Source organism: Phasianus colchicus, chromosome 17, assembly GCF_987193195.1.
Source record: "Phasianus colchicus chromosome 17, bPhaCol1.hap1.1, whole genome shotgun sequence".
Classification (NCBI taxonomy): Eukaryota; Metazoa; Chordata; class Aves; order Galliformes; family Phasianidae; genus Phasianus; species Phasianus colchicus.
The window spans coordinates 10,543,307-10,568,108 of NC_143452.1; the positions used below are offsets into that span (position 1 = coordinate 10,543,307).

The 24,802-nt window shown below is 51.3% G+C and overlaps 1 protein-coding gene across 18 annotated transcripts; it reads left to right on the plus strand.

Annotated features, from left to right (window-relative positions):
* Positions 1–1,497: 1,497 nt before the first annotated feature.
* LOC116227964 (BPI fold-containing family B member 4-like) lies at positions 1,498–24,500 on the plus strand. Of its 18 annotated transcripts, none has more exons than XR_016471851.1 (26): positions 1,498–1,610; positions 1,698–1,853; positions 2,163–2,270; positions 2,447–2,631; positions 2,714–2,834; positions 3,606–3,860; positions 7,600–7,736; positions 8,489–8,585; positions 12,944–13,059; positions 13,679–13,895; positions 14,011–14,134; positions 15,595–15,659; positions 16,800–16,915; positions 17,447–17,561; positions 17,646–17,750; positions 17,940–18,095; positions 19,133–19,196; positions 19,516–19,579; positions 19,922–20,013; positions 20,769–20,942; positions 21,156–21,209; positions 21,484–21,651; positions 21,734–21,801; positions 22,987–23,029; positions 23,416–23,735; positions 24,097–24,500. XR_016471851.1 is itself a non-coding variant. In XM_090151979.1 (16 exons), exons 1-16 carry the CDS (start codon positions 16,505–16,507, stop codon positions 24,118–24,120), a joined length of 1,476 nt encoding a protein of 491 aa, XP_090008105.1. In that variant the 5' UTR covers positions 16,188–16,504; the 3' UTR covers positions 24,121–24,500. The 18 variants fall into 18 exon arrangements, 5 of the variants coding, with proteins under 5 accessions (XP_090008109.1, XP_090008105.1, XP_090008108.1 ...); XR_016471852.1 differs by having other exon boundaries at positions 2,447–2,482; XR_016471849.1 differs by having other exon boundaries at positions 2,112–2,270; positions 2,447–2,834.
* Positions 24,501–24,802: the final 302 nt, after the last annotated feature.

The following is a 24,802-nucleotide window of genomic DNA, read 5'->3' on the forward strand; positions in this document are numbered from 1 at the left end:
ATGTGATCAGGCAGCCCTACAGCTCGCAGTGCTTCTCATGGTGGAGCACTGAGGACCTGCAGTGTCAGCTCTCGCTCTCCATCCCTAGCTGTGTCCATGTGGGTAGCAGGAATGCTGAAGCTTCCCTTGGAGTGTGCTGGGGGAAGCATTGCTACGGTTCATCCCCACCACTGAGATGTTGTCCTCCTGCAGTGCTCTCTGGGTGCTTTGTTCTATAGGATGGGCATCACTGGTGCTGGAGCTGGGGTTGGACTACAGGAGTGCAGATGTAGAACCCAGGGGGTTTTTGATGCACATAAAATCTTCTTTACCATTACTTGTTTCCTTCAAGCTCTGAAGCATTCTTCTACCAACTTTAAATGCTGTGTTATTCCAGCAGAGCCCGGTGATGTGCTGGGATGTGCGGCTGCCCTGAGGTCTGTGATGAGGATGAGGTGTGTGTGGGACTGCAGGGCACCCAGGTCAACCCATGGGCTGTGTGGGGTTGGTACCGAGCTCTGCTATTAAAAACCAGCAAATGTCTTCTTCTGCTGGGAGTCAGAAAGCTGTGCTTTGTGAGGCTGAACGCACAGCCCTACTGATGTGCATTGGAACTAAACTGAAAGTGCAGTCTTCTAAGTCAAATGCTGCTAAGATTTCCGATTCCTTACATCATTTCTGTGCCCCCAGGGTGGGGGGCAGCCTCGTGGTCAGCTCAGATGGCCACATCGTAGATAATGTTGGTACAATCTGTTGCTGGTGTCCTTTTTGAGAAGCAAATGACAATAAGCCCTGCTCAAACCCATAGACCTGACACAGCTACTCTGCTCCGTGGTACAGTATTTGCTGTTAGTCTGTTGTGTTGCTCACCTATGGAGCAATCCAGCCTTCCTTAGTGTCTAAGTTTTGTCAGATATTTGAAATACAAACAGGATGGAAGAACCAAAAGCTCACGTCTCCATTCTGCCTGACTTGGGCTCCTGGATGTTTTCTAACTTTTATTGTTCAATTTTTTTTTCAGAATTCCTGGTTTGCAATGACAATTCTTACTGTAACTGTTGAAAGCCTTCAAATAAAGGCCAAAAACTTGCTGGTGTTGTATCATATCAGTGTTTTGTGGGGCTGCTTGAGGTAAGAGACGAATCTGGTGACTGTTTTTCTTAATTTGTGACCAGCACGAGGGATGACAGTGTGGGCTTTGAGCACTGCTGGGATAACTCCAACATGCAGAACTTTAAACCAAGGGTAGAGGCTGCTTGGTACAGTAGAGGTTGGGCCAGAAGACTTTGTGCTCGGGTGTTAATCAGGTGTATCTCAGAATGAGAGCTGGGAAGGGGAAAACATGTAACTGGCCTAAGGTCTGGGAGGATGGGTGTGCTGACATCCTCATGAAGACAACCTCTGTCTTCCAATCACAGCACTGTAGGGGTTGGGAGGGACCTTTAGAGATCGTAGAGTCCAACCCCATGCAAATGTTTGCCTTTCCTCTATAACAGAGAAGGAAGGAACAAAGTTCAACTTCAACCTTGGTGTTTTCTCAGATCAGAGTTGAAGGCAGTTTCAGCTTTGGTGGCACAAGGGCTGATTTCTCTAAGATCAGCTCTTCCCTCTGAGCACAACTGATTGACTTGGTGAACCACGGTCTTCATATATGTACACTTATAATTGCATTTATTTATACAAATGTACAGTATAGAAAATACAGTTTTATCTTCCAGGACTTTGTTCAAATCTATGGGGCCAGAATACAAGCATCCCAGCGCTCAGAGCTGGCTGAGCTGCTCTCCGTGTCTGAAGAATGGTGGCTGTCAGGTGAAGTTCTCAAGGATTTGGATGGGCAAAGTGCAACAGCTGCAGCAGGGACAGATGCTTTGGTACGTGTGGTCACTGCTTTGGGTGTTTTATATCTTGGAGATGCACCTTCAGCCACTTAAAGTGTCATGGCAATGACATCCAGGCTCAAGGTGTAACAGCAGAGCAGTGGCTGCAACCTGCAGCTCCATTCCAACTGCCTCAATGAAGCTTTGATTAGCAAAGGGCGTTCACAGCACAGCTTCAGTGCTTCAAAGTCACATAAAGGGGTTTTGAGTGCAAAATCATTGCATTTATGCCTGCTGCTTTCCATCTTGCAGGTATGGACAGCCCATTGTTGGGCATTGCTTTTGCAGCGCTTGTTTTTGCAGGTTTGGATACAAATAGTTCTGCGTGGCAATGGAGAAAAGTTCCAGATAAGATTAGAGATAAAGGCTTTGATGTGTTACTGCTGCTGATTGCAACATTTCATAGCCCAGGTAACGTCAGTGTCCTCTGGTGAAAGGTGAGGGCATCCTCCTGACTTAATAAAGCAGTTCCTAATTTTGGAAAGGCGTCCCTTATAAGATGTGCTGATAAATGCCTCCTTTAAGTGGGTTTTTTTTGGGGGATTTGGGTTGATGTGGCTGTTCTCCATGGCTCTATGTTTATGTAGATGGAACACCCTGATTAGGAAGATTGAAGAATGGAGGTGGGTCTCACCTGGAGGAGGCTGTGGTGAGGTTGGAGAGGGGGAGTTATGCCACATTCACAAGGGGAAAGGGCACAGACTGATGGGGCTGAACCTCATGTATTCTTATGGGCAGCCTGCCAAGTCAGCTTTCCTAAACCAAGCGTAAGGTAATGAATGAGGGCTGGGTGCTGGAGAGCTGCAATTAGACCGTAGTGTAATCAGGGAGCTTCAGGCTTACTCTCTTTGTAGGTTCTCTTGTGCTTCTTCGTTTGCTCAGAGACCTGAGATCACGGAATTCCTGGACATCAGCAGGATCTTCTGCCTGCCCAGAGGGGACAGGGATACTGTGGCCTTGCATTATGGGATGCAGGTGGAGTTGCAGGACGGGCTGGATGACTGATATACAGTGTGAATCTGGGACCTGCTGGGAGAGGTCCTGGAGGAAAAGCACTGCTCACAGATCCAGGAGCATCCCCTGAGCTGCAAACCAATGCTCTGCTCCTGGAGGCGATGCCGTGGGTGCAGCACTGAGCACCATCAGTGCATAACTGTCCTTCATGCAGCGCCTTCTCTGGGTGTTTATGCTAAGCACAGCCCTGCTGAGGCTGAGGCATCCCCCAGGAGCTGTGTGCTCAGCAGTGCTGCCCTCGGAGCCTTTCCTGTAAGGCAGTGCAGTAAATCGCTGCTGTGGCTGCGTGTCTCCAAAGGGCAGTGAATCTTAGGTGTGAAATTGTTCTCAAGTATTTTTATTGCTCGTAAGCCACCAGCATAATATAAATATTAATACCTGGGGGTCAGTGGTTCCCCAGCTCCTCTCCTTGCCTGCATCTTCCTGTACCAACATCTGAATTGCACTTTGCAACGTCTGGGCAGTGCTGCTGCCCTCAGTGTGGTGGAGCTCCTCATGTGAGCTCTGTGCAGTGCAGGTGATGCACATCTGCTCTCCTCTTTACCCCAGGCTGCTGTGTGCATGGGCATGCTGTATCCTCTCTATTCTCTTTGGGCTCCCTCTCCAGCATTTCTCTTTTCTCCACTCCTTGTGTCCAATCCCCTCTTATTCCCTCCTGCTTTCTACTCACTCTCAGTATTTAAATCCACCTTCTATATTCTAATGGGCTCTTTCTTTTTTTGTGAATCACAGAAGCAGCATGCTGAGCTAGATGGACGCCCCATATATTCTCCTACAAGCGAAGCATTTGCTGTGAAACATGGAGGCTCAAACCCTGGTGCCATGAGGTGAAATCCTTCCTCTCTTCCAGATGCTCCTGGGGAACTGGTGCCACCAGATAAAGCTCATTCCTGAGCTCAAGCTTGTTGCCTCCTGTTCAGCAACTGATAAGGGAGCAGCGATGCTTGCTTGGCCATGAAATAACGCAGGGAAACTCCAGTAAGACAGGTCTCAGCCTCTGTTCTGTAATGTATTTGTTGCACAATGGCACCGGGCGATGCTGCTGGCATCTTAATATTGCCTTCCCTCCAGGTAAAACCGACCCGTACCAAACTTTTTTGGGCTGTGGGAAATGTGAATTAGGGAGAAAATGTGGAAGAGGCTCAGTTTTGTTTGCAGTGTCCTGTGAGTAAATGAAGCTTTTGAAAGCTCCTGCAGGAAGAGAATGAATGGGTGCAAGATCAGCTCCTCTGGGGGCATCCCCTGGCTGGGGGGGATCGCTGGGGCAGGCTGTGGTTCAGGGGGGCTCAGAGCTGAGCCTGGGGAGGGAAGCAGAGCTGATGGCTGCGCTGTGCTCACCCCTGGGATGCTCCAGGGCTCCTTGGTGCCTGCACGAACTGGGCATCCTCCTTGGTCTTCACTTCCCTCCATTGCTCAGTTTGCCTTTCAGTCCTATTTCTCTGCCTTTTCTTGTATGTATTACACAAGCTTCATTCCCACCCTTTGAATTTGTCTTTTCTTTTTCTTCCCATTGCTCCCATGGCTGTGTTTTTGTGTGCCTCTCCTTCCTGTCTCGTTCATTTTCTCCCCACTTTTCCCCTCCTAAGCTTCCACATGCTTGCATTTCCCTTTCCTTTCTCCACAGCGCTCCAGAAGTAATGCCTCCTATTTTCATGATGTCAGAGGCGGATGTTGGTGGGATGTGGCAGTAGGGGTTGTACTTTCTGTGTATCTGAATGCTCCATTCCATGTTGTTGCCATGTGATGGATGGCAGCAGGGGACCAGTCTGCCGGAATGGCATCTGACGTGGAATTGAGGATGGAGCAAAGGTGTTACATTGAACACCTCCAGAAAAAAAGGGACCCGCTGCCATTCGCTGGTGCTTGGTGAACGCTGATGGAGCACAGCGAGGCGGTAGGTGATGAGCTGCAGAGTGGAATGCTACGCAGGCTCTTCATCGCTGCCTAAAAGGCACAACTCACGGTGCAGACCGTTAAAGAACGGTGTTACGTAGCTGACAATCTGCTCTACTGAAAAGCGTCGTCGTGCTCTTTGTAGTTTCAGCGGAAACGAGCAGGAGGCATTACTTTCGGAGCAAGGGGTCCAAAGCAGTCGGTCCCTCCTCGGGCCGCGCTGTTCCTGAGCGGAGCGAAGCGCCACCAGGGGGCGCTGTTGGGCCGCGATTCGCACGGGCGGCGCCGTCCGTGTGCGGGGATCCCCGCGGAGCCTCCGCGCGTTTCGTTTTGCCGCTCGCTTTTCGCCTTCCGAGCGGCTTTTGCCACTTCTGTCCCGCTCCCCAAATATTCCCACGTACGGGTAGCTTTCCTTCGTTCCTCCCTTTGACTCCTTTTCACTCTCTTTTTTCATTTTTCCCTGATTTTCTATAAGTTTTACCTCGGGACCCCTCTGCTCACACCCCGGCACTCTCCTCCTCCTCACCGAGCCTTTCACACGCACACATCTGCCCTCCACAGCCACTGCTGAGCGTCTGTGCTGTGCTGCAGGGTCATCTCCATGCATAGCCGTCCATCCCTGCTCACATCCCATCAGCGATCGCTTTTAGAGAGAAGCATCTTCTGTTTTAACGGCTCCCTGGGGATGGCTGCTATGGGCAAAGTGCCACGAAGGTGTTTTCTTTTTGCTGTTCTGTGGCTGAGATGATACACGTTTATGATGGCTCTTATTGCTGTTACTCGCTGCTTCGTTAGCAGCACAGAGATTCGTGTCTGCTCTGCACTAATGGCAGCAGAGAACTGCAATGGTTCTGTAGGAACTGCTGAGCTGGAGGCCCTGCAAACTGAATTCAGTCAGAGCTCTCCTGCAGCCTTCACAACAACTCAGCAGCATTCATGCACTTGGGATTTTTCGGCCTCCTGCTGCCCTGTTGTTTTTTTTTTCCCCCTGCATGACTTTTGCTGTGTGCTCACACAATTTTGCCACCCTGTGCCCGACGGAGCGCTTTGTCTGTTGGTAGGAATGTGCTGATGGACGGTTCTGTCTGTGCTGTTTGTTACAGCACAGCAACTTCTGCACATGCATCACCTTCCAGGGCAAGCAGTGTTGGTGGGAGATGGGCGATCCTCGCAGGGAGACGAGCATTGATGAAGTATTTCAATATCTGCTGAGATTGAATGACATCCCCGTTACTATTACAGCACTGCAGATGTCCTTAATGCATTGTTTCTCCTTTAGCATTGTCACAGAGCCTCCAATTCGAGTTTAGGGGTTTCCTAACCCAGTCATCGTGCTGCTGTATCTGTTTGATTGCTATCGCCTTCTGCTTCTGTTGCAAGCTAGCAATGAGTTTGTTCTTGTTTGCACAGCTGTGTAAGGAAGAGCTCAGGAGTTTTTTGTTGGAAAGCACTGGTGTATGACTGATGTGACCCCATGGCCATGGGAGCTGGCTGCGCCCTCGGCAGAGCATCCACTGGGTGATCTTTAAGGTCTCCCCAACCACAGCTGTTCTATGAAGCTCCCACTGCTTGTGGCAGCTGATGCTGCTGTGCTCCTGGTGCTTATTATTGGAGCCAGCAGACAGCATTCAGTGCCCTGTGACGTAAGGACAGCCGGGAGCATCAATAGGGGCTTTCACAGGACGTGACTCACCGCCCATGGAGGAGCCAGGAGGGATCCATGAGAAGCGTGCAAAAGGAACAAAAAGTTTTTGTGCAAGCTCTGAGCGAGGCTGATGGCAGGGAAACCCGAGGGGTGAGCTCATCCATCCCCTCTGTAACAGTGCCCTGTGTGTGGAGCGCTGCTGCTGCTGCTTTGCTTTCCATTGGGCTTTGGCATCCGCCTCTGATGCATCTGGGAGGAGCTGAAGGGAACTCAAGCAGGTAGAGGTTAGCCTTCCTCCCATGGTGTCTCCCTGTTCTCACTTCTTTCAGTTCTGCTTTGCTTGGTTTGCTGATTGCTGGCATCTTTGTGCCAAGAGAAAACCCATGGAGAGGCAGTTGGTGTCTGCAGCATCTGTGGGTCATGCAGCTTTGTGGGTAGGAGCTGCGCCCGCTGCTGCGAGCTGCACTGAGCCTTCCTTAAAACATATCTCCTCTACACCGAGCAGACTTGTTTTGGCACCTAATTAAGTTAATTTAGGTGGTTTAATGCAGCTCAGCAGCAGCTGAAATCACAGTCTCCCATCCGATCTGATATATCGATTCCGCCGGTGTTTTGTCCATAAACCTGTAAACCTCCTGTCTCTGCAGCTGTAATTGTGTTTGAGAAAGGGAAAATTATATCTGTGCCCACACACCCAGAGTGTGTAATTACTGCACTGAAATACCTCTGGGGTGAGCTGAGACCCCCAGGGACAGGAAGGAGTTCATCAGATCTTTTCTCTGTGGATTCTGAGCTGTCTTAGAGCTGTTGGCTCCTATGCTCTGGACAGGAGGGGATGGCAGAGGGGCTGCAGGGCTGCCCATCACTGCCAGAGTGTGTGGGGAATGGTGCTGCTGCTCTCATCAGCATCACTTGTTCATTGAGGTCAGAGCAATGAGGAGCTCTCCCCTGTAGCAAATGTGTGCTGCTCTCTGTTTTTGGGCTGCTGGCAGCAAATGGGGGGGGATCCTCTCCCAGGGGGTCCACGTGGAACCCAGAGCATCCCTTGCACCCCTGTGGGCTCCTGCTGGAGCGGTGATGGTGAGCAAAGCCCACCCAGCAGAAATCTCCTCCCTGCCATGCAGCGTGGGGCAGAACTTCAGCAACGCGTTCTGTCGATTTTCTTACAGAACCATTTCTGCCTTTCAGATCAAACTTCTCCCAGAACCCTTGAGAGCTTTTGCCCTGGAAGAAGCATTAAATGAAATCAATTCCTCATCCGCAGGGATGCTCCCTTCCCTGAGGCCTTGTTAGCCAAAACCCAAAGTGCTGAAGCCAGGAGCAGTGTGAGTGTGGTTCTGCTCGGTTTCTTAGGGTTTCTTTGTTCTTTCCCTCCCCCCTCTGGAACAATTTAAGTGTCTGCTCTTTGCTGAAGCAGTTGAGTATCTAACCATGTTAACCCACAGAGCCAGTCAGGGGTGGGAGGGCCGTGGGCATGGGCAGCCCAGCATTGGGTCTCGAAGGGAAATGAGTTACATATCTGCTCTGAGCCTTTCTGATGCTTCTTCGCCCCTCCTCCTGATGTGCTGTGAGTTTTGAAAGGCTCCTTGAATCGCACGGAGTTCATACAACGCAAAATGGAATTTTCTTCTGCCGTTGCTGACGAATGCTGCAAAGCAAAACCAACAGCAACAAATTCAGCCTTGCAACATGCTGTGGGTTCCAAGCCTACGAGGAACACTTGCTTGTTTAACCGTATTTTTTTCCTCCTCTTTGTCCTCTTCCAAAAAATAACCCATTTCCGTGGCCGTCCCCCTTCTCTCCCCCCTCTGTGGCTGCCTATTGCTGCTAATGGGGTTCCATCACCCCTTCTCTTCTTCTCTTCTTGCTATATGATACAAGCAGACGTATCATACCAGTGAAGGAACGGAGTGGAGGAGAGGATCTGCTCTTTGTGTGCAATACGGGAGCGTTGTCGTGGTGCTGCACTGCGCAGCGCACAACCCGATGTGCAGGAGGAGCTGCTGCTGCCCGACCAGAGCAGCACAGATGGGCTCTTCAGCATCATTCTTTGTTCTAAAAGTCCGATTGTTTGCAGGGGGAGGAGGACTGCGTCCGCTCTTTGCTCTTCGCAGAGCTGCACCTCGCGAAGCTATCAGGAATTGCAGATACGGATTAGAGGACTTGAATGCGAGGTGTGTTCGGTCACCTAAATCCTATTGGCACCGTTTGAGCTTTGCCTGGGTAATTGATTCACATGTAAATCGGATGGATAAATCCTTTACAGCTGAAATACGCTCCCTTTTACCCCCATTTCTTTGCTTCTTTCTCTTGAATGGCGCAGGACTATAATCTCACAAAGGGAGTCCTTTGCCAGGAGGGCAGAAGCCAGGTCTATATGATGCTTGTTTCTTGCATTCCTCACCTGTTAATGGCTTGGCTGTCGCTTCTGGCTCATCGCCTGCTTGTGCAACCCTCATACGAGGCCAGGTGTGCCTTTATTGCCCCAAGTATATGTTAGCTAAGGGCTGAGCATGGGACAAATCTCTATTTTTGGCCAGGGAGTGGAATGTAGTTGTGAAACGGGTGCCCGGCTGGCAGCCCAGGTTTGTTTGGTTTGGGGATCTGCACAGAGGGACTCGAGCTGGTGGGAGGAAAAGCCTTTGTGAGCGCTTTGTTTTGTGAGCATTGAAAGCTATATTTTTCCATAAGGCTTCACTGATCTTCCATTAGAGACAGGGCTCCGAAAGAGGAATGTTGCCTCCCAGCCCACCTCCATTGAACCAGCAGTGCCACAGATGGCAATTCCTGGAGGCAGAGCCTTACAGCACAGCCTGGCAGCCCCTCACCCCACATGGCAGTGATGCCATCTCCCCCATAGATCACACACCGAGCCACCCTGCCCATGACAGCAGGGTTGGACTTAGATGATCTTTGAGATCAACCCAAGCCATTCTAGGATTCAATGAACATAGCCACCACTATTAGCTATGCATTTTTGCAGGCAATCCACATTCTGCTCCCATCAAACTGCACCAGCAGAGCTGACCCACTGCCACCACTGCTGAACTGCACCACCCCCACCTCACTTTGCTCACTGACACTCTTTGGTCTCTATCAACTTTTTCCAGGTGTTGACGAATGGCAGTGGGGTTCATTTTGTTCTGCATGGAGGGATTTAATATCACACCTTTGTTACGTCCTCATTGCCGTGTCAGACACCATTCTGTCAGACTGCCCCTCTGCTGCCATCCATCACACGACAAGAAAACGTAACAGAATGTTGGTGGAAAGGTTTAACCTCTGCTGCCATAACACCAACATCCACTGCCATCTGCCACTGTGGGGCAATGGCATAAAATGGGAGGCATTACTTTTGGAGCAGCCCTGATTGAAAATATGGTTCATGTAATACAGATAACAAAGCTTATTTTAACCTTGATTTTTTTTTTTTTTTTTTTTTTTTTTTAATTCAACCAACTACAAAAAAGAGGGCAATGAAAACACGAAGCCAGTGGGAAATGGGACCCATGGGAGCAACTGCAGCTCTCGTGGTGCTGGTCAGGGCTCTGTGATGGGGTTTTGCTCCTCCTGTGCTTCGTTCTTGGATGCACCAAAAAATGGTGATGTGAATAAGTTGTGATGAGGAAGTGAGGGGCATTTCTTGCTGGAAAGACAGGGCTTACGAAGGTCTGGTGAAGAGGCAGAATCAAAGTTTTCTTTGAGTTGAAGGTCTGATTTGCAGCTCGATCTGTTCTGTTTGAGAATTCACAGGTAGTGTGTTTGTGTCAGCAGGCAATAGAGTCTGCTCCCTGTGTGCCCCTGGGAATGCTCAGGCTGCTTTGGAACCTAATTAACGCCTTGGCTTTGGAGATGCCCTTTGGCAGCGTATCCCATATTTGAACCATCCATGTGAAAACGCATTTCCTCCCGCCCCAAATCCCTGCTTGAGCCGCTTATGCTGCAATCCTGTTTGCTGGAGGTGTTCTGCTGATGTGATTTCTTTCCCAGCGCTTTACTTCTGCCTCTGCTTATCTGCCTGCTCCCCTCTGCTGTGCTGGGGGGCACTGGGGTGGAATGGCCCCATCCAGAGCAAAGCATTGCCCCTCGCCTCCCCCTAATGGTGTACGGGGGTCTTGGAACCCCTGAGGTTCCCTTGGCTTAGGGCTGAACTGATTTGCTTCTGCATTTGTGTAACAAAGGCTGCTGTGTGCCTCCTATCATCACTGCCAGCTGTTGAGCATCAATATTTATAGCGTTTGCTATACAGCTTTTTGCATCTCTGTCGTGGATATGGGGAGGGGAAAAAAAAAAAAAGCCAATAAAATGGTTCGTGCCCACTGCTGCCACTGTCCAGAATGTGAATTTCTCTCCCCATCTCTATATGGGGTTGCCATGAACAGGGGATTTTGTGCCTGGCTTTGGCTGTGTAGAAAACATCCATAAATCATACAGGGAGCAGCTGCTGCTCTCCGCCGAGCCAAAATGCATCAGATATAAAACACTGCTCAGTTCTTTGGTTTGGTGGGGATAAAGTTGCTGTAGTGGAACGTCGTTACAGGCTGTTGTTAATTCACCTCAGGGCTGCTTCTAATAGCACAGCACAATTCCCTCCTGAGAACGAGATGGGTGTTCTGATGTCAGGTGGGGATGGAAGGAAGGTTTTAGGAATTGAAGCTTTGAGGAAGGAATAACTGCAGTTTGTGCTGTGATACGGGGAGAGTTCCCTGCTTTGTTACTGATGGAAGCCCTGACAGTTCCTGGGGGACTGCAGGCGGTTCTGTCACAAATCCCACAGCAGCTCAGCCCTGAATGAGGGACTGAGTGCTGCTGATGGTGACCAGGACGGCTGCTGGATTTGGTTCTTCCTTGTGTGGTTTTCAGCTGTGTGCCAGGCAGGAATCCTGCTTCTGCCCAGCTCCTGGCTTACAGCTGCTTTCACCCGAGCAAAACAGCTTAGGAAATCTGTCCTAAACGTTTGACACTAGGCTCAGTGCCTTGCAGAAATGCCATTGGCACCATGTTCAGCAGCGGGCTGTGGTGCTGCTGGTCTGACACAGTGCTGTCCCTTCAGCCTAAAGGGGAAGGAAAGCAACGGGGAAAGCTGCACTGTTTCCTGGAGAAGGAGCCAGCATCTGATCAGGGCTCTGCTTTTCTCCTTAGAAAATGAGGCTTCGAAATGTCCCATCTCCTCCTTGCAGTGTTTTGGCTGAAAGAAGTGAGAACTGGGTGGGTCTGAAGGCGTTACCAGGCTGTGGGCAGGACGGAGCTGCCGTGCTGTGTGGGGTCCTTCAGCGCCCAACCCCCTTGTGGGCCCTGGGCAGGGATGAGCAGTGGGAGAAAACGAATTCCAGTCCCTGTTCTTATCAGATCCTGAGCCTGAGCAGCGCTGCTCTGCGTCCCATGCTGTGCTGCTGGTGGCTGCGGTCACATTAAGCGTGCTCCCTCCAATAGCCTCCACTTAACAACAGCTTCTGCTGGAAAAGAAACGAGCGTTTGCAGCACGAGCAGAGCCCAGGGAGAGGAGCTCTCAAACTGCTGGAGCTGACCTCGGTGCGATGTGTGAGGGCTGCAAAGTGCCGTCATTCAATGCATTTCTTCTGAGCTGCACCGCACCGACTGGGGGAATCTCAGGGCTGCGTTTCAGTAAAGCTGCAGCAAATGAGGAGTTGGGTTTTGGATTCAGATTGCTCCAAGAAAGCCTCCCGAGCTCTCCCCTCCCACACGCAGTGCTGCTGCTGGGGCTGCTCAGTTCGGTGCTGTGTTGGTGCTGCTGGTCTCTGTGTTGCACAGCAGCTCCCTGCGGACGGCGGCCGCTTTGATGCCACTCGATGTGAAGCACATGAAAAATCCTTCACTTGGGTTCTAAAGTCTCACAAAAAAAAAAAAAAAAAATCCTGCCGGGACTTTGATGTTGAGGAGATGCCGCTCAAAGTGCCCCAACCCTCTGAAGCCCGCCTGCCTGCCCTTATCTCAGAGGCAGAGCAGCAAGTGGGTGCCTCAGGCAATAAAACAGCAGCAGCAGCAAAACTGTGCGCTGATTATTTATGGTCTGAGCATCTGCAGGCAGGAGAGGAAATCGCCCCGAGAGCCCTGTTGTGCCTTCAAGGACCCTGTTCTTTGTTATGGAAGCTGTGAATGGCTGCTTGAGGACCTTTTGCCACCTTGCAGCTGAGTGATGCCCCGTGCTGGGATGCTGCTGGGTTCAGGTCGGCTGTGCTGGGATGCAGCAGGGCTGCTGGTAGCTGCTGCTGTAGGATCAGACTGTGCTGCTCTGGCATTCCCCACGCCTTGCTGCTGCTGTGTGAGCGAGGGAGTGAAATTGGCCTCAAACCAATTTGGTTTTATTATTTTTTTAAGTTTTATTTTAACTTCTCTCAGCAGTGTGACAAACCAGGGCCGGGTGTGTGGTTGGCTCCCGTGTGCTATATTTGTTTTCCGGGGTGATGCTTGGTGCTCTGCAATGTGTCACACACTGCACCAAATTGCTTTTCGCAGTTAAGAGGGAATTAAACGATCTCCTTTTTTGTCTATATTGTGTTTCTGTGCACAGGAATCAATCCGACCCCACTGTGAGTTGGTTTAGGGATGCTCTCCTGCCAGTGACTGTGAAATAATTTTCTGCACAGCATTCCCAGCCCATTCCTGTTTGGTGCAGGCTCTGACGGGGTAAGCATGAGTGTGCCTGATGGCACCAGGCTGCAGAATAGCTTTTGGGTTCACTGCCTGCCCCATCCAGCAGCACCAGGGCTGGTCCAACCCCATAGGGTAAGAGGGATGCGCCTGCTGGTCGCCGGTTCGAATCCCGCCTCGGCACTTTGTGCGGTGAGCACTGGGGCTCCCTTAGAAATAGGGATTTATTTATATCGTGACTAGTGGCAGGGCTGTGATTTACCCCCAGAGGGATGTCTGCACAAAGCATGGCGCTAATTCCGTATGCTGTGCTGAGGATGTGTCCAGAGATGCTGTGTCCTGTCTTCATTAAAAGCTGAGCGAGATGGAAGGCTGAAATCCTTACTTACAGAAGACGTATGTGTGTAATATAAGGCTGCTGCTAATTCTTCCTCGGGATTGATAGAGAACATCAAGGACAAATTCACTCAATACTGCATTTGCTTCTGTAAGTGAAGCTTCCCCGAACCTGAGGCGAGACAGAAACATGACTTGGTGTCTGTGCTGCTCTCTTTCAGTCAAATGGAAATAGCTGTCTTTATTTAAGAGGTCTCTGTTGGCACTGCGGTGCCGATGCTTCCTGAGACAATGCAATGGACAGAAATCTATTTTCCAGGCTGGAAGGAAAGAAAACAAAACAACAACAACAACAAAAACACCAACAAATTGGAAGAATGAAGAGTGAGGAGGAATTGAAGTGTCCACAGAGTTCACAGTGTGGGTGATTGGAAGTGATGGGAGAAAGGCAGTGAATGCTGCTTGTGTAACACACAGCACTGGGTCTGAATTCAGGACCGCTCTGCCTGTGTCCACGTGCAGCACTTGGTAACAAGGTTTGTAGCTTTTGGTTTGATAACATTCAGCTCGCTGTACTTCACTAAGTTGGGAAAAGATGGTTTCTTGTCTATAAAATTCCTGCTGATGCTGGTTTGTTGTTTATCCTTGTAGCATTTGTGCTGTGTGCTCTGCCGTGCACCCAGAACCCAGCACTGCTGTCCCTTGAGCTCATCTTCCCCCTCAGTGCTATCTCCTCATCCTTCCTGAGATTGTTTCCACCTCCTGAGTTCCACAGGTAGGAAACTGCACAGGTGAGTGATCAGACGCAGCCGCACGCAGGGACGCCTCTGACGTCCGTCTGTTCACGCCGTGCTGCAAACCCCGTGTGCGCAGCCAGCAGAGAGCAATGTGTGCCCCAGGTCAGCGTGAGCTGGGGCCTTCCTGAGGCTCAGTGCTGCTATGGGTGCTCAGCACCTGCTGGGCTGCTGTGTCCCGGGAGCTGCTGAGAGGTGTGAGCACGGCTGGGGGGTTTGGGGATGGGATGGAGCCTGGTCCTGACTGCAGGACTCAGTGCCTGCAGCTCTGCACTTGTCTCCAGGAGTTTCCAGGTCCTGTTTGATCAGATCTTACTGCTAGAAGTGAGCTGCTGAGCTCAGTTTTGGGATGATTCCTTCATTGTGATCTGAGCGATCCCATAAACAGGATGGGGAAATAACCCTCTGCTATGCAGGGCTATGAGGCAGAGCGAGCAAAGCACTGAAGAACATTGCTGCACGTGTTTGGTGGTGGCTTCTGGACTGCGTTGCTGCTGCCCATCACAGTGGTGGAGACCTCCTGCAGTGCAGCCCCTCCACTGCACACCATGCTGTGCTCCCCAGGAGAGGGGAGAGCTGGAGCTTACAGCTGCATTTGGCTGTTCTGGAAGCAGGCTGGGAGCTCTGAGTCTGGCAGCAGCCTGCATTAATACGTACTCCATATTTTCTCTTCCCAGTTGTTGCTCTAACAGCCTCACTCCATTCATTTGCCGTGCCGATTCTATACCTGAGTGCTTTTCTCCCTTTCCGCAGCGCTGCTCTCTTTGGCTGGCTCTTTTGTTTTGTTGACATCAGAGAAAACACTTTCCATTGACATTTGAGCAGAGTGCTTCCATTCATGCCCGCAGCAGCTGCTCACCACCCCACGAGCAGCAGGCAGTGTTTGCTCAGGGCAGTGCTATCAGAGGGCACCATTCGTGCCACCAGGTTTAGTTTTTTCCCCTCGGGAGACAGCGCTCAGTTTATGTGTATTCTTAATACGGAGTTTCTATTTCCCCTTTGAAGGAGTTTTATGGGCTGAGGTTACTCTTTCTTTTTATTCACCACATAACAATAAAGCAGTGTTGTGCTCCCGCAGCCTGCAAACCTCCAGCACGAATCACACCCATAAAACCCCTGTGCTGTTATTCAAACCGGGGCAGAAGAATTCTCCGTGTTTTCATTCAGGTTGCTCACTCTTTTATTTTAAGACACGTGTGTGGTTCTCCCCGAGCTCCTATGGTTCTTAATGCTGGAGAATAAAAAATGGCAGATTTAATCACGTTGAATAACGTATATTTGTTTGCTTTAACACCGCTCTGCGCAGCGCCTCGGGGCTGCTTGGGGCATCCACGTGCACTCTCTCCACAGCCCTTCTGCTTTCCAGCCTTTGTGTGGTGATGATCTCTTCCTGAGTTCCTTGCGATGCTTCATTTTAATATATATTCCCCTGTCACTGCAGAGCTGAGCTCAGCCTTCCTGTAAGCGACACCTGAAGCACTGCTGCGAGGGGAGAATGAGATCCAGGTGAGTGAGAGGAGCGAAGGGTGAGACTGAGACTGAGCAGCAGAAACCCACGCAGAGAGGAGGAACACCCGTGCTGGGGCACAAAGCACCCTGCCTTCTTGCAGTGGGAGCTTGGATGGTGCTGTCCCAAAGGGCACAAGCTGCGATGGGAGCACACAACCCTAAGGGCAGCAGTGTGTGTTCCCCTGCCAGCTGCTCCCTGGGATGTGATGCTATCAGCTCAGCTTTGTTCTGCTGCGTGCATCCTCGCTCTGTTGCACAGCACCGAGCAAAGCACCGATAGGATCTGCCCAGCCCTGCACAATGGAAAGTGGCAGGGCACCCAGCCAGGGCCCGTCCTCAGCCCTCCTTTGGGCTCTGCTCCCACAGCGTTGCTGTGTCACACGGATGCTGCTGGCTTTGTGCATTTCAGTACAGCTGCTTTTCTCACTGTTATTCTTTACAGATGCATTAGAAATCCATCTGAAGGTCAGTCTTCACAAAGCCGATGCTTATCAGCTTTCTCCAAGTTGCTTTTTTACTTTATTATTTTTTAAGTTTTTGGTGAAGAAAATCATTTTCCAACGCTGTGTTTGAAGCATCAACAAGCACTGTTAATCCCACAGCTCCTCAGGGTGGGGAGATCCGGTTCCATCCCACCCCACAGCCCCATCAGCCCCCGGTGTGACCTGTGTGCTGCAGTCACACCGACAGCTCCCCCGAAATATGGTCTCCTTCCAGCGTGGGGATCCCACAGGTCACCACTTTGGGCACCTTTTTAAGGCAGAAAGAGGAAAAAGCTGTGCCCAGGTGAGTGCCCCAGGATAGGAAGGGAAGCTGCTGCTGGGAAAGGCAGCAGTGACGTGATGCTGTATAAATCAGCAGCCTGGCAGCTGGGTGTTGCTGGCGGAGATGCAGGAGGTGCCCAGTGCTGGGATGCGACGGCTGTGAGGAAAAGGTGTGTCCAGGTGGTGGCAAATTTGATATAAGGGCAGCTGCTGGCACTGCTGCTGCAGCACCGAAAGGCAGCGGGCAGGAGCTGGGTGCTGTGCAGAGCCTGGTTGAAACAGCATCTCCCAGTGCAGGTGACAGCAGAGCTGTGTCTTGCAGTGCCATCCTTGTCCTTTTGCACTGCTCATGCCACTGCTTCCCCTGCTGCAGGATGATGAAGCCGCTGAAGCTTTTTGGAATGGTGATCTTCTGTGGGCTGCTCTCTCCCACCCAGGGGGTTCTGTCCGGCCTGTCCTGCACCGTCAGTACCAACGCCATAAAACAAGGTAATGCAAGTGGTGGTGGTCCCGTGGGGCCAGAATGTGGTATAACCCCTGACTGCTGTCATCACCGTATGGTTCCTCGGGGCTGCAGGAGCCATTGCTGGCTTCACAGGGAGGGACACCTTCTGTCTCCAGGACAGGGGTGGCATTCTGCTCCGAACAGCCATGCAGAACTCTAGGATTCTGGATCCTTCCCTCTTTGTCTTTGTTTTCATTTCCCTGTTAGAGCAGCTGATTTTTGCCAACAGCTACGGTGAAGCTTAGCAGCCACCTTCATGTGCACGGTGCTCTGGCTTGCTTCTTGTTGCTTCTGTTCCAAAAACAGACCAAAGGAAAGCAAAACCAATGCCCTCTGGAGGCGAGCAGCAAGCAGTGGGCTGCAGCTTTGCCGTGCTCCTGCTGAGCCCAGTGAGGGCAGCTTTGTTATTAGGCATTATAAAACATCACCCCCAACTATTTGACCACACGGATGTTGGAAAGGGCTCTCACAGGAGTTTGGGGAGAGGTGGGAGCTCACACGGAGCTGTTTTGCAGTGCTGTCCAGTGCCATCATTAGTAGCGGGCTTTTGCAGACGCACCTGCACGACCTGGTGCTGCCGAACATCATGAGTGACAGGGGTCTGCTGAGCTCCTTGATCGTCATCACAGGGTGAGCAGGGCTGGGCGTTGCAGGCAGCGCTTTGCCCTCGGGGTGCTCTGTAGTTTTGTGATGGCTGTTTGCTGCTTTTTGCAGGCTGCACCTGGAGAAGTCCCAGCTGCCCACACTGTCGTTGGAGCTGCTGCCTGGGATTGGGATGCAGTTGGCCATCAGCGTGCACCTGGATTTCAGTGGCAACTGGTGAGTGTGCACGGCTCCGACATGCTGTCAGGTCTTTGAGTCCTGCGTGGGTTCACCGACAGCAAACCTACATGTAGCAGAGAATGGCTTGTGGCCTTCACCACAAATTACTGCAGATGGAGGTTTTGCTGAGCGTCTCTGGTGAGCGGAACAGATTCCATCTCTCAGCCTCTCATTTGCCTCTTTCAGCTTGATTGGCCTTCTCTCCAACGTAATTGTTATCTCCCTGGATGTGACCATTACCACGAACATCAAATATGCAAATTTTGAGTCGGGTGCAGTCCAGGTCATTGCTGATGATTGCTTCTGCATTCTTGGTGCTGTAAAGATCGAGCTGCTCTCTGGGTAAGCAGTCGTGGGTTGATATTTTCCACTGCCCTGTGCTTTATCCCATGATCTGGATTGGCTGCCAGTGCTGTGCCAGCAGAGCCAGGGAAGAGATTCCTTTCCTGCTGCCAATGCTGGTTCCTCAATGGAAAATTGGCTGTTGGAAGATGAGGGCTGACCTGCCTTGTTTGCCCATGGGCACATTAAGAACTGAATGACAAGGTTTAGCATCAATTCCAATGCTGTTCTGTTAGACCTAGCTAGTGAACTGATATTCGAGACATACTAACCTGAAGGTGGGGGGCTGAGAGGGGTGGTCAGGAAAGCAGCCCCACTGGTGTGCCTTGCTCTGTTCTCCAGTCTTGCCCCTTGGCTGCTGTGGCAGAAGGATGTTTGGGCATTTGATCCATCAGTCTGGCCACTGTGGGGCTGTGTGATCCCATGCAAGTGTCCCCTCTGCAGGGGGTGGGTATGTGAATGCCCAGATGTTTCATGGTGGATCCTGCAGGGAGAACTCTCCCATAAGCAGAGTGCTGCATGGCGAGTCCACACCATCTGCAGATTGCAGCACTGCTTTCTGTTCGAGCTCAGTAGCCCAGAAATGTATTGATTCTCAAGCTGAATGTCTCTGCACTGCCTGCAGGCAGCACATAACCCAGAGTGATCTATTTAGCAGCAGTGAGGGAATGCTTCACAGCAGATTTCTCCTCTTGTTATTCCACATGTAAATATTTTGTTTCCCACAACTAACATGGAATTCACAGCAACAACACCTCCCCTTAACTACAGCACAGATTCAGATACCAGAGGGAGATGGCCAAGCTCAGGATACACTGTGAGAAACTCGTTCCTTGCCCACAGGGGTGTCTGCACACTCCAAGTGCTGCAGCCATGAGCCCAATCCTTCCCCCATGAGGCACACAGCCCTTCTGCTCACGGGACAAGTGGGGCTGGGGCTGTGTGGACAGTGGAAGTCTTCTGCTTGCTGCAGTGCCTGGGAGTTGTTGGTTTTTGGCTCTCATACATTCTCTTTTGTTTTCTTCCCTCCTTTCCAGCTTAGTGTCCCTGTCAGTGCATGACGTTGTGCTCAGCCACCTGACAGCAACTTTGCCTGGTTTGGTAAGTCTGAAATCTGCCTTCCTCCCATAGCCAAAATGCTATTTTGAAACAGTGGGGATAACGCAGTGCATGGCTGCACTGAGCTGAGGCATGCCCATGCTTTGCTCCCACAGCGGCAGTGTGCAATGTGGGCATCCTGGCTGCTGCTGGGGCACTTTGCCTGAGGTGTCCCCAAGCAGCCCAGGGGACCTCCACCACCCCCAGCCCATCCAAGTGCCTGCTGGCTGCCCCACGGCTTCATGCTGCGGCTCAGAGCCATCAGGGCTGCCGGGGCCGTGCAGGGCACCCATGAGTTGTCTTGTGTTGTGTTCTATTGCAGCTGTGTCCAGTGATGAATGTTGTCTACAGCATAGTGAACGTCAAGCTCCTGAGCACTCTGGATAGTAAGTCCCAGTGGAAGATGCTTGCTGTGCTTGGGCGGTGGGATGCACGTGGTCCCGTGCTGCTACTCCCGTGCTTTGGGGTCCTTAATGCTCCAAGGGCAGAGATTGACTCTGAATGAGAGCATCTCAGGGCCTCGGGTTTCAACTCCTGTCTTTGAGCTACATGCTCAGCTCAGATCCCACAGAGTTTAATTTGGGGACGTTTTGCCAATGCTGAATGGCAGCAATTTTACACAGCTCCCCCGAGATGCGGGTGCTCTGTGTGTGCTGCTCCCTCTGCCTGGGAACTGGGGCTGGGAGGAGCTGTGTTCCCTGACCATCACCAATGGTTTCCCCACGCAGCGGTGATCCCGATTGGCTCGAAGGGGATGCTTCGCTACGGCCTGGTTAGCCCACCATTCATCTCTGGTTCGTCCCTGATTATGAATTTAGATGTAAGTGAACACTGGATATCAGTACCCTGTGCACCCCAAGCTTCATTCAGCACAACCAAACATGGGCTGTGCTGATGAGCTGTTCTGGGACTGCCAGCTAAACGTGCCAGCCCCTATCCGACCCCATCACCAGGTGATTGGGTGCTCTCTTTTGCTTCACTGGCAAACTTGCTGCATTCTGCCCACATATTTTGCAGGCTGCATGGGATGAGCAGTTGCCACCCCCTTGCACTGCCTGAGGCTGTGGTGCAGCATTTTGCTTTTGCTGTGCACTCTCTGTGATGGGTGAATGCTAACCCAAGCTAATGGATGTATTTTTTTACTGCTGCCTCACGGGAAATAGACTCAAAAAAAAACAAACAGTAATTTCAAACTGGAGAAATTAAATAAACAGAGTGATGGCTAGCAAGAAGCAACCGGCAGGTGAGGAGTAAGGGCTGAAAGAAGGCTGAGTGCTCCACCTGGCAGGGAAGCAGTGCTCCATGCTTTCTTTAGTGCAGATGTCATCAGGATTGGGCTTTGCTCCCACACACAGAGTCAGTCCCTTAGCAAATAGGTGGCATTAGCGTAGGTTCGTTGCAGTTGGAGCAATGCTCCGTAGGGTGAAATGGAGCAGCAGGCTGGGATTTGGACAAAGCATGCTCATTATCAGGGGCGCCAGTTACACGCAGGTCTCCATCAGCTCCTTTCACACACTAAATCTGGAAGGAACAGTTCTGTGTGCAGTGCAGGACCGCGTTGCTGTTTGCTCACAGGGCACAGTGCAGCAAATAGGAGGCAGCATCATCCCCCACAACTCGTATGCCTCTGCCATGCCCTCGCTGCCGAACAGGCTGATGACCATCTGTATGCGCCAGAGCTTCCTCAACTCCGTGCTGATCCTGCAGCTCCAGATACAGCCATACACCTTCCCCTGCTCGCCAGAAACTGTGAGTGCCACAGTGCTACGCTGCACATCAGCAGCCCTTCCTGCTGCTGGTGGCTCTCACCTGAATGAGTGAGCGGCGCTGCTCTGCACTGGGGAGGTTTGGGACTGGCCCAGGAGTGTGAATCATGCGGCTGGGAGCAGGACATGGGAAGTGGGTGGGTGGTGCTGAGACCTGTAGGGCGCCCACCTGAGCTGTGCGCTTCTCTCCTTGCAGTTCTCTGAGGCCAACCAGCTGATAGATTCCATCATAGCCCTTTATCCCGCTGGGGTGAGTGACTTTGACTGGGTACGTTTTGGGTAAGTCTTGCTGGGTCAGAGGCCATCTACAGAACGCGCCTGGACAAACACCTGAGCCATCTCTGGTCCTCTGCAGCCTTGTGCTTCTACTTTTCTCTGCTGTCTAGTTTTGTTCTCTGCACTTGTGTAAATCTGGGCTTGTCCAAGGTCTGCATGACCTCAGGGGAGCCCCACAGAGCTGTGGGGCTGTGTGTATCCACGGGCTGAGTGCAGGCAGCCAACTTTCATGTCCCCCATCCCTGCAGTGCACCAGCTGCCCTATGTCCAGTCTTCTGAGCATCCATGTGGAGGGTGCGGGGAACCCCATCCTCCGCTTGGAACCCAACAAAGCCACCGTTGAGCTGCCAGTCCTGCTCCAGATATTGGGTAAGCGCCCGGATGAGTCCATCATCAACCTGCTGCTCCTGAAGGTGGTAAGTGGAACACGAGGTTCCCGGGCTGCCAGCAGGGATGGGGCCGTGGCATGGGATTGATCCTCTCACTGTTTGCTTGCAGAACCTCAATCTGAACATCCACCTGTCGATCTCCAGGGGCAGCCTGGTGCTGGCCTTCTCCCTGAACAGGTAGCCTGTCCCCCCCGTGGTGCCTGGCCTGGGGCTCTGCTGAAGCTCAGGGGGCAGGGGTGTGGGGACACAGCATGGCAGGAAGGGCAGTGCATCCCACTGGGATGCCCCGAGCAAGCTGTAAGCAATGGGAGCAGGGTGGGAGTTCAGCCCCATTCCAGGCTGCTGAAAGCCTCTCTAAGGCAATGTTGGCTCTGGAGCTGCTGTCTCTGGGCATTTTTCAGTATTTGTGGCCTCTGGATTTCCCAAATCTGAGAATTCCACATCTGAATGGTGGCACAAAGTGGAGGAGTATTGCTCATCACAGTGGTGGGAGAGTTTTAGGAGCATGGAAGGAAATCTGTGTCCACTTTATAACCAGGAGAGATGAGGCAGTCTGAAAAACTGTACCAGCGTCAGCTTGACTTTGATCCTGGGCAGCACTTCCAAGTGCCTGATATTGGACACGAGTGATAAAGGAGCAAAGGAAAATGCTATCGTTAGTGCCAGTCAAGGTATGATTAAAGATTGGGAAGCATCTCTTACAGCGTGAGGTCTGAGGAATTCAAGCCATTTACCTTGTCAAAGGGTTAGATTTAGAAGCAACATTGGCACAGCCCGTATGCAGTGATACAGACAATGGAAATGCATCAAAGGGCTTTTAATTCAATAGACAAAGATATAACAAGATTCAGTGGAAGCAGAAAAGAGAAACTCAAAGTGGAAATAAAGCAGAGGTTTTAGCTATGGAGATAACTGTGTGATTGCAATGACAGATTGGAAATTTTGGCAGATTCTCCTGAGCTCATGATTCTTATGTTTGGGCTGGTTGCTTTTCCTAGAAGCTCTGCTCTCAGCTAAACAGAAGCCGATTCCTTTTCTAAGGTGAAAAGCTACCTGGGCACAGGAGAGGAGGGGGAAGCCAAGAGCTTGTGTGCACACAGCTGCAGTGCTCTTTTCATTCAAGCCAGTGAAAATGAAGATTTTAACGTTGATTCATTGTTTTTCTTTTGCTCTTCTGCTCTCTTGCAAGCGTGGCAGTGCCTGCTTTTTATGCCAGGACAATGTGGTCCCTGTAGGGACGATGCTCACAGGAGTCCCTTGCCCATGGGCTGAGTAACGCAGCTCTGGGGGTGTGGGGGCTGGGGGCTGAGCTCCTGCTGCTGACCCACTGACTGACGTGCCATTGGCTTTTCCTTTCTGCAGTGCTCCCCTCTTCTTGCAGTCATCTGACATTGGCATCAGTAATGTAAGTCCCCCATCAGGAGGGCTCTTCCCATGGGGTGTGGTGTCCATGTGCTGGGGGGCACAGTGCTGGGGGTCTGAGCTATCAGCTGCAGCTCTGCACACCGTGGCAATGCTTTTGCTGCCTTTTATTATTCTTATTAATTATTATGATTGTTATGCCTTTTCTAATAATGAAAATGCAAAGCCTGAAGTCTGAGTTTATTCACCCTTGCTTGGGTTAAGCCCACTGAGCTCCAGCTGAAATGTTATCCCTAGAACTCTTCCCAAAGGAAGCACCAAATACAAACAGAAAGAAAAGTAGTTTTGATTAAAGAAAAGGCCATGCGTTGAGCTGAGCTCGCTGCTGCCACGTGCTCTGCTCATGGTGCTGTTCCATCTCTGCCTCAGATATCCATCCTGAAGCCACACCTCATTAAGCTGCTGGGGGATACCTACCTGCGACTTCTCAATAGTAAGGAGCCTGGGGCAGCCCTTGATTTGGAGCACTGTTGTTGTGGAGAGGGGGTGGTTTGTATATGGCAGGGGGGTTGCTGTGTCCAAACTGAGGCTGCAGCTGTATGCCCACCAGCCAGCTCTCAGCACTGGGGGCTGTGTGTCCCTGCACTGGGTTAGGCTCTGTCTGTTTTGCAGATGCTACAGTTGTTGAGATACCCCTGCCGAGCATGTTAGGAATTCCTCTGGTAAAGGTGGATTTCACGATCACCTCGGTGAGTGTTGGACGTGGCTCAGCCCTCCTGTAGGCATTGGTGCAAGTTGGGTCGCTGGGGTTGTTTTCTGGCATGTGGGTCCTGCTGTGGATGTGCTACAGGGGCAGAATCTTCCCCTGGGTTGGAACATCCTGCAGCCCTTTGGAGTGGTGCTACACAAAGAGCCCCGAGTCATTCCAAACTCTGAGCTCTGCAGAGAAAGGACCCGGGTCAATCTGGTACCAACAGGGTGAACAGGAGCCGGCAGTGTGTTCCCATGACCAAGAAGGCCAGTGGTGGCCAACAGGGGGACAAAGAGCCAGCAGTGTGCACTGGTGGCCAAGGAGAGGCTGGGCAGTGATGTGGCTGTGTTACTTTGCAGGGAGCGTTGTTCATCAGCATGTGAGCCATGCAGCTCTGGAAAGAAAGAGGGAGGAGATCCGGTCAGGATGGAACGTTGGAACCAACGTTATCATTTTCCCTTTCCTAAACGTACTGCAAAGTTCTTGGTAATATTTAAGGCACTTTAAATTAAACTGGCTTACATGGTACTGAGATGCCTGCATAAGCCAACACCAGTTAGGCAGCTCTGTGTAGAAATATTTATTTAGAGAAATTAGGGGGAATTAGAGGTCATGGTTGTAGAAGTGGCATGTGATGCTGCAGCTAAACTGTTAAATTCCTTGAGAATTTGCTCTTCAGGAAAGTTGTTGTCAGTGTAATGAAAAAGTGAACTTTTTTATGTGGCTCTCCAATGGGGATGTCACCAACCGTGCTGAGAAAAGTCCAAAGCGCTGAGCAGGAGCTCAGGATACATTTGTCATTAATTCCTTCAGTAATAAACATTCATTCTTTTTTAGTGTTCAGAAGGAGGTTTGTGATGCTCTTGTGATGCCTCCCCCTGTGCCTCCTGCTGGAGGATCTGGTCCCTCTGTGAGAGTGCTATGTTGGGCTTCAGTTTGAGATCTTCCATCCCAAATTTCTAACAACGCCCTTGGATTGCCAGTGCCTCCTGCTGTTGGGTTACCCTTTGCTAAAACGCATGTTGGAATCAGAATGAAACTGAATTTCCAAACCAGCAGGCATCA

Coding starts and splice junctions, on each gene's coding strand:
- LOC116227964 (XM_090151979.1), top strand. CDS start 16,505: ATGCTGTATAAATCAGCAGCCTGGCAGCTGGGTGTTGCTGGCGGAGAT. Junction 20,014..20,768: donor CCCTGATTATGAATTTAGAT/GTAAGTGAACAC, acceptor GTTTGCTCACAG/GGCACAGTGCAGCAAATAGG. Junction 20,943..21,155: donor TCCCCTGCTCGCCAGAAACT/GTGAGTGCCACA, acceptor CTCTCCTTGCAG/TTCTCTGAGGCCAACCAGCT.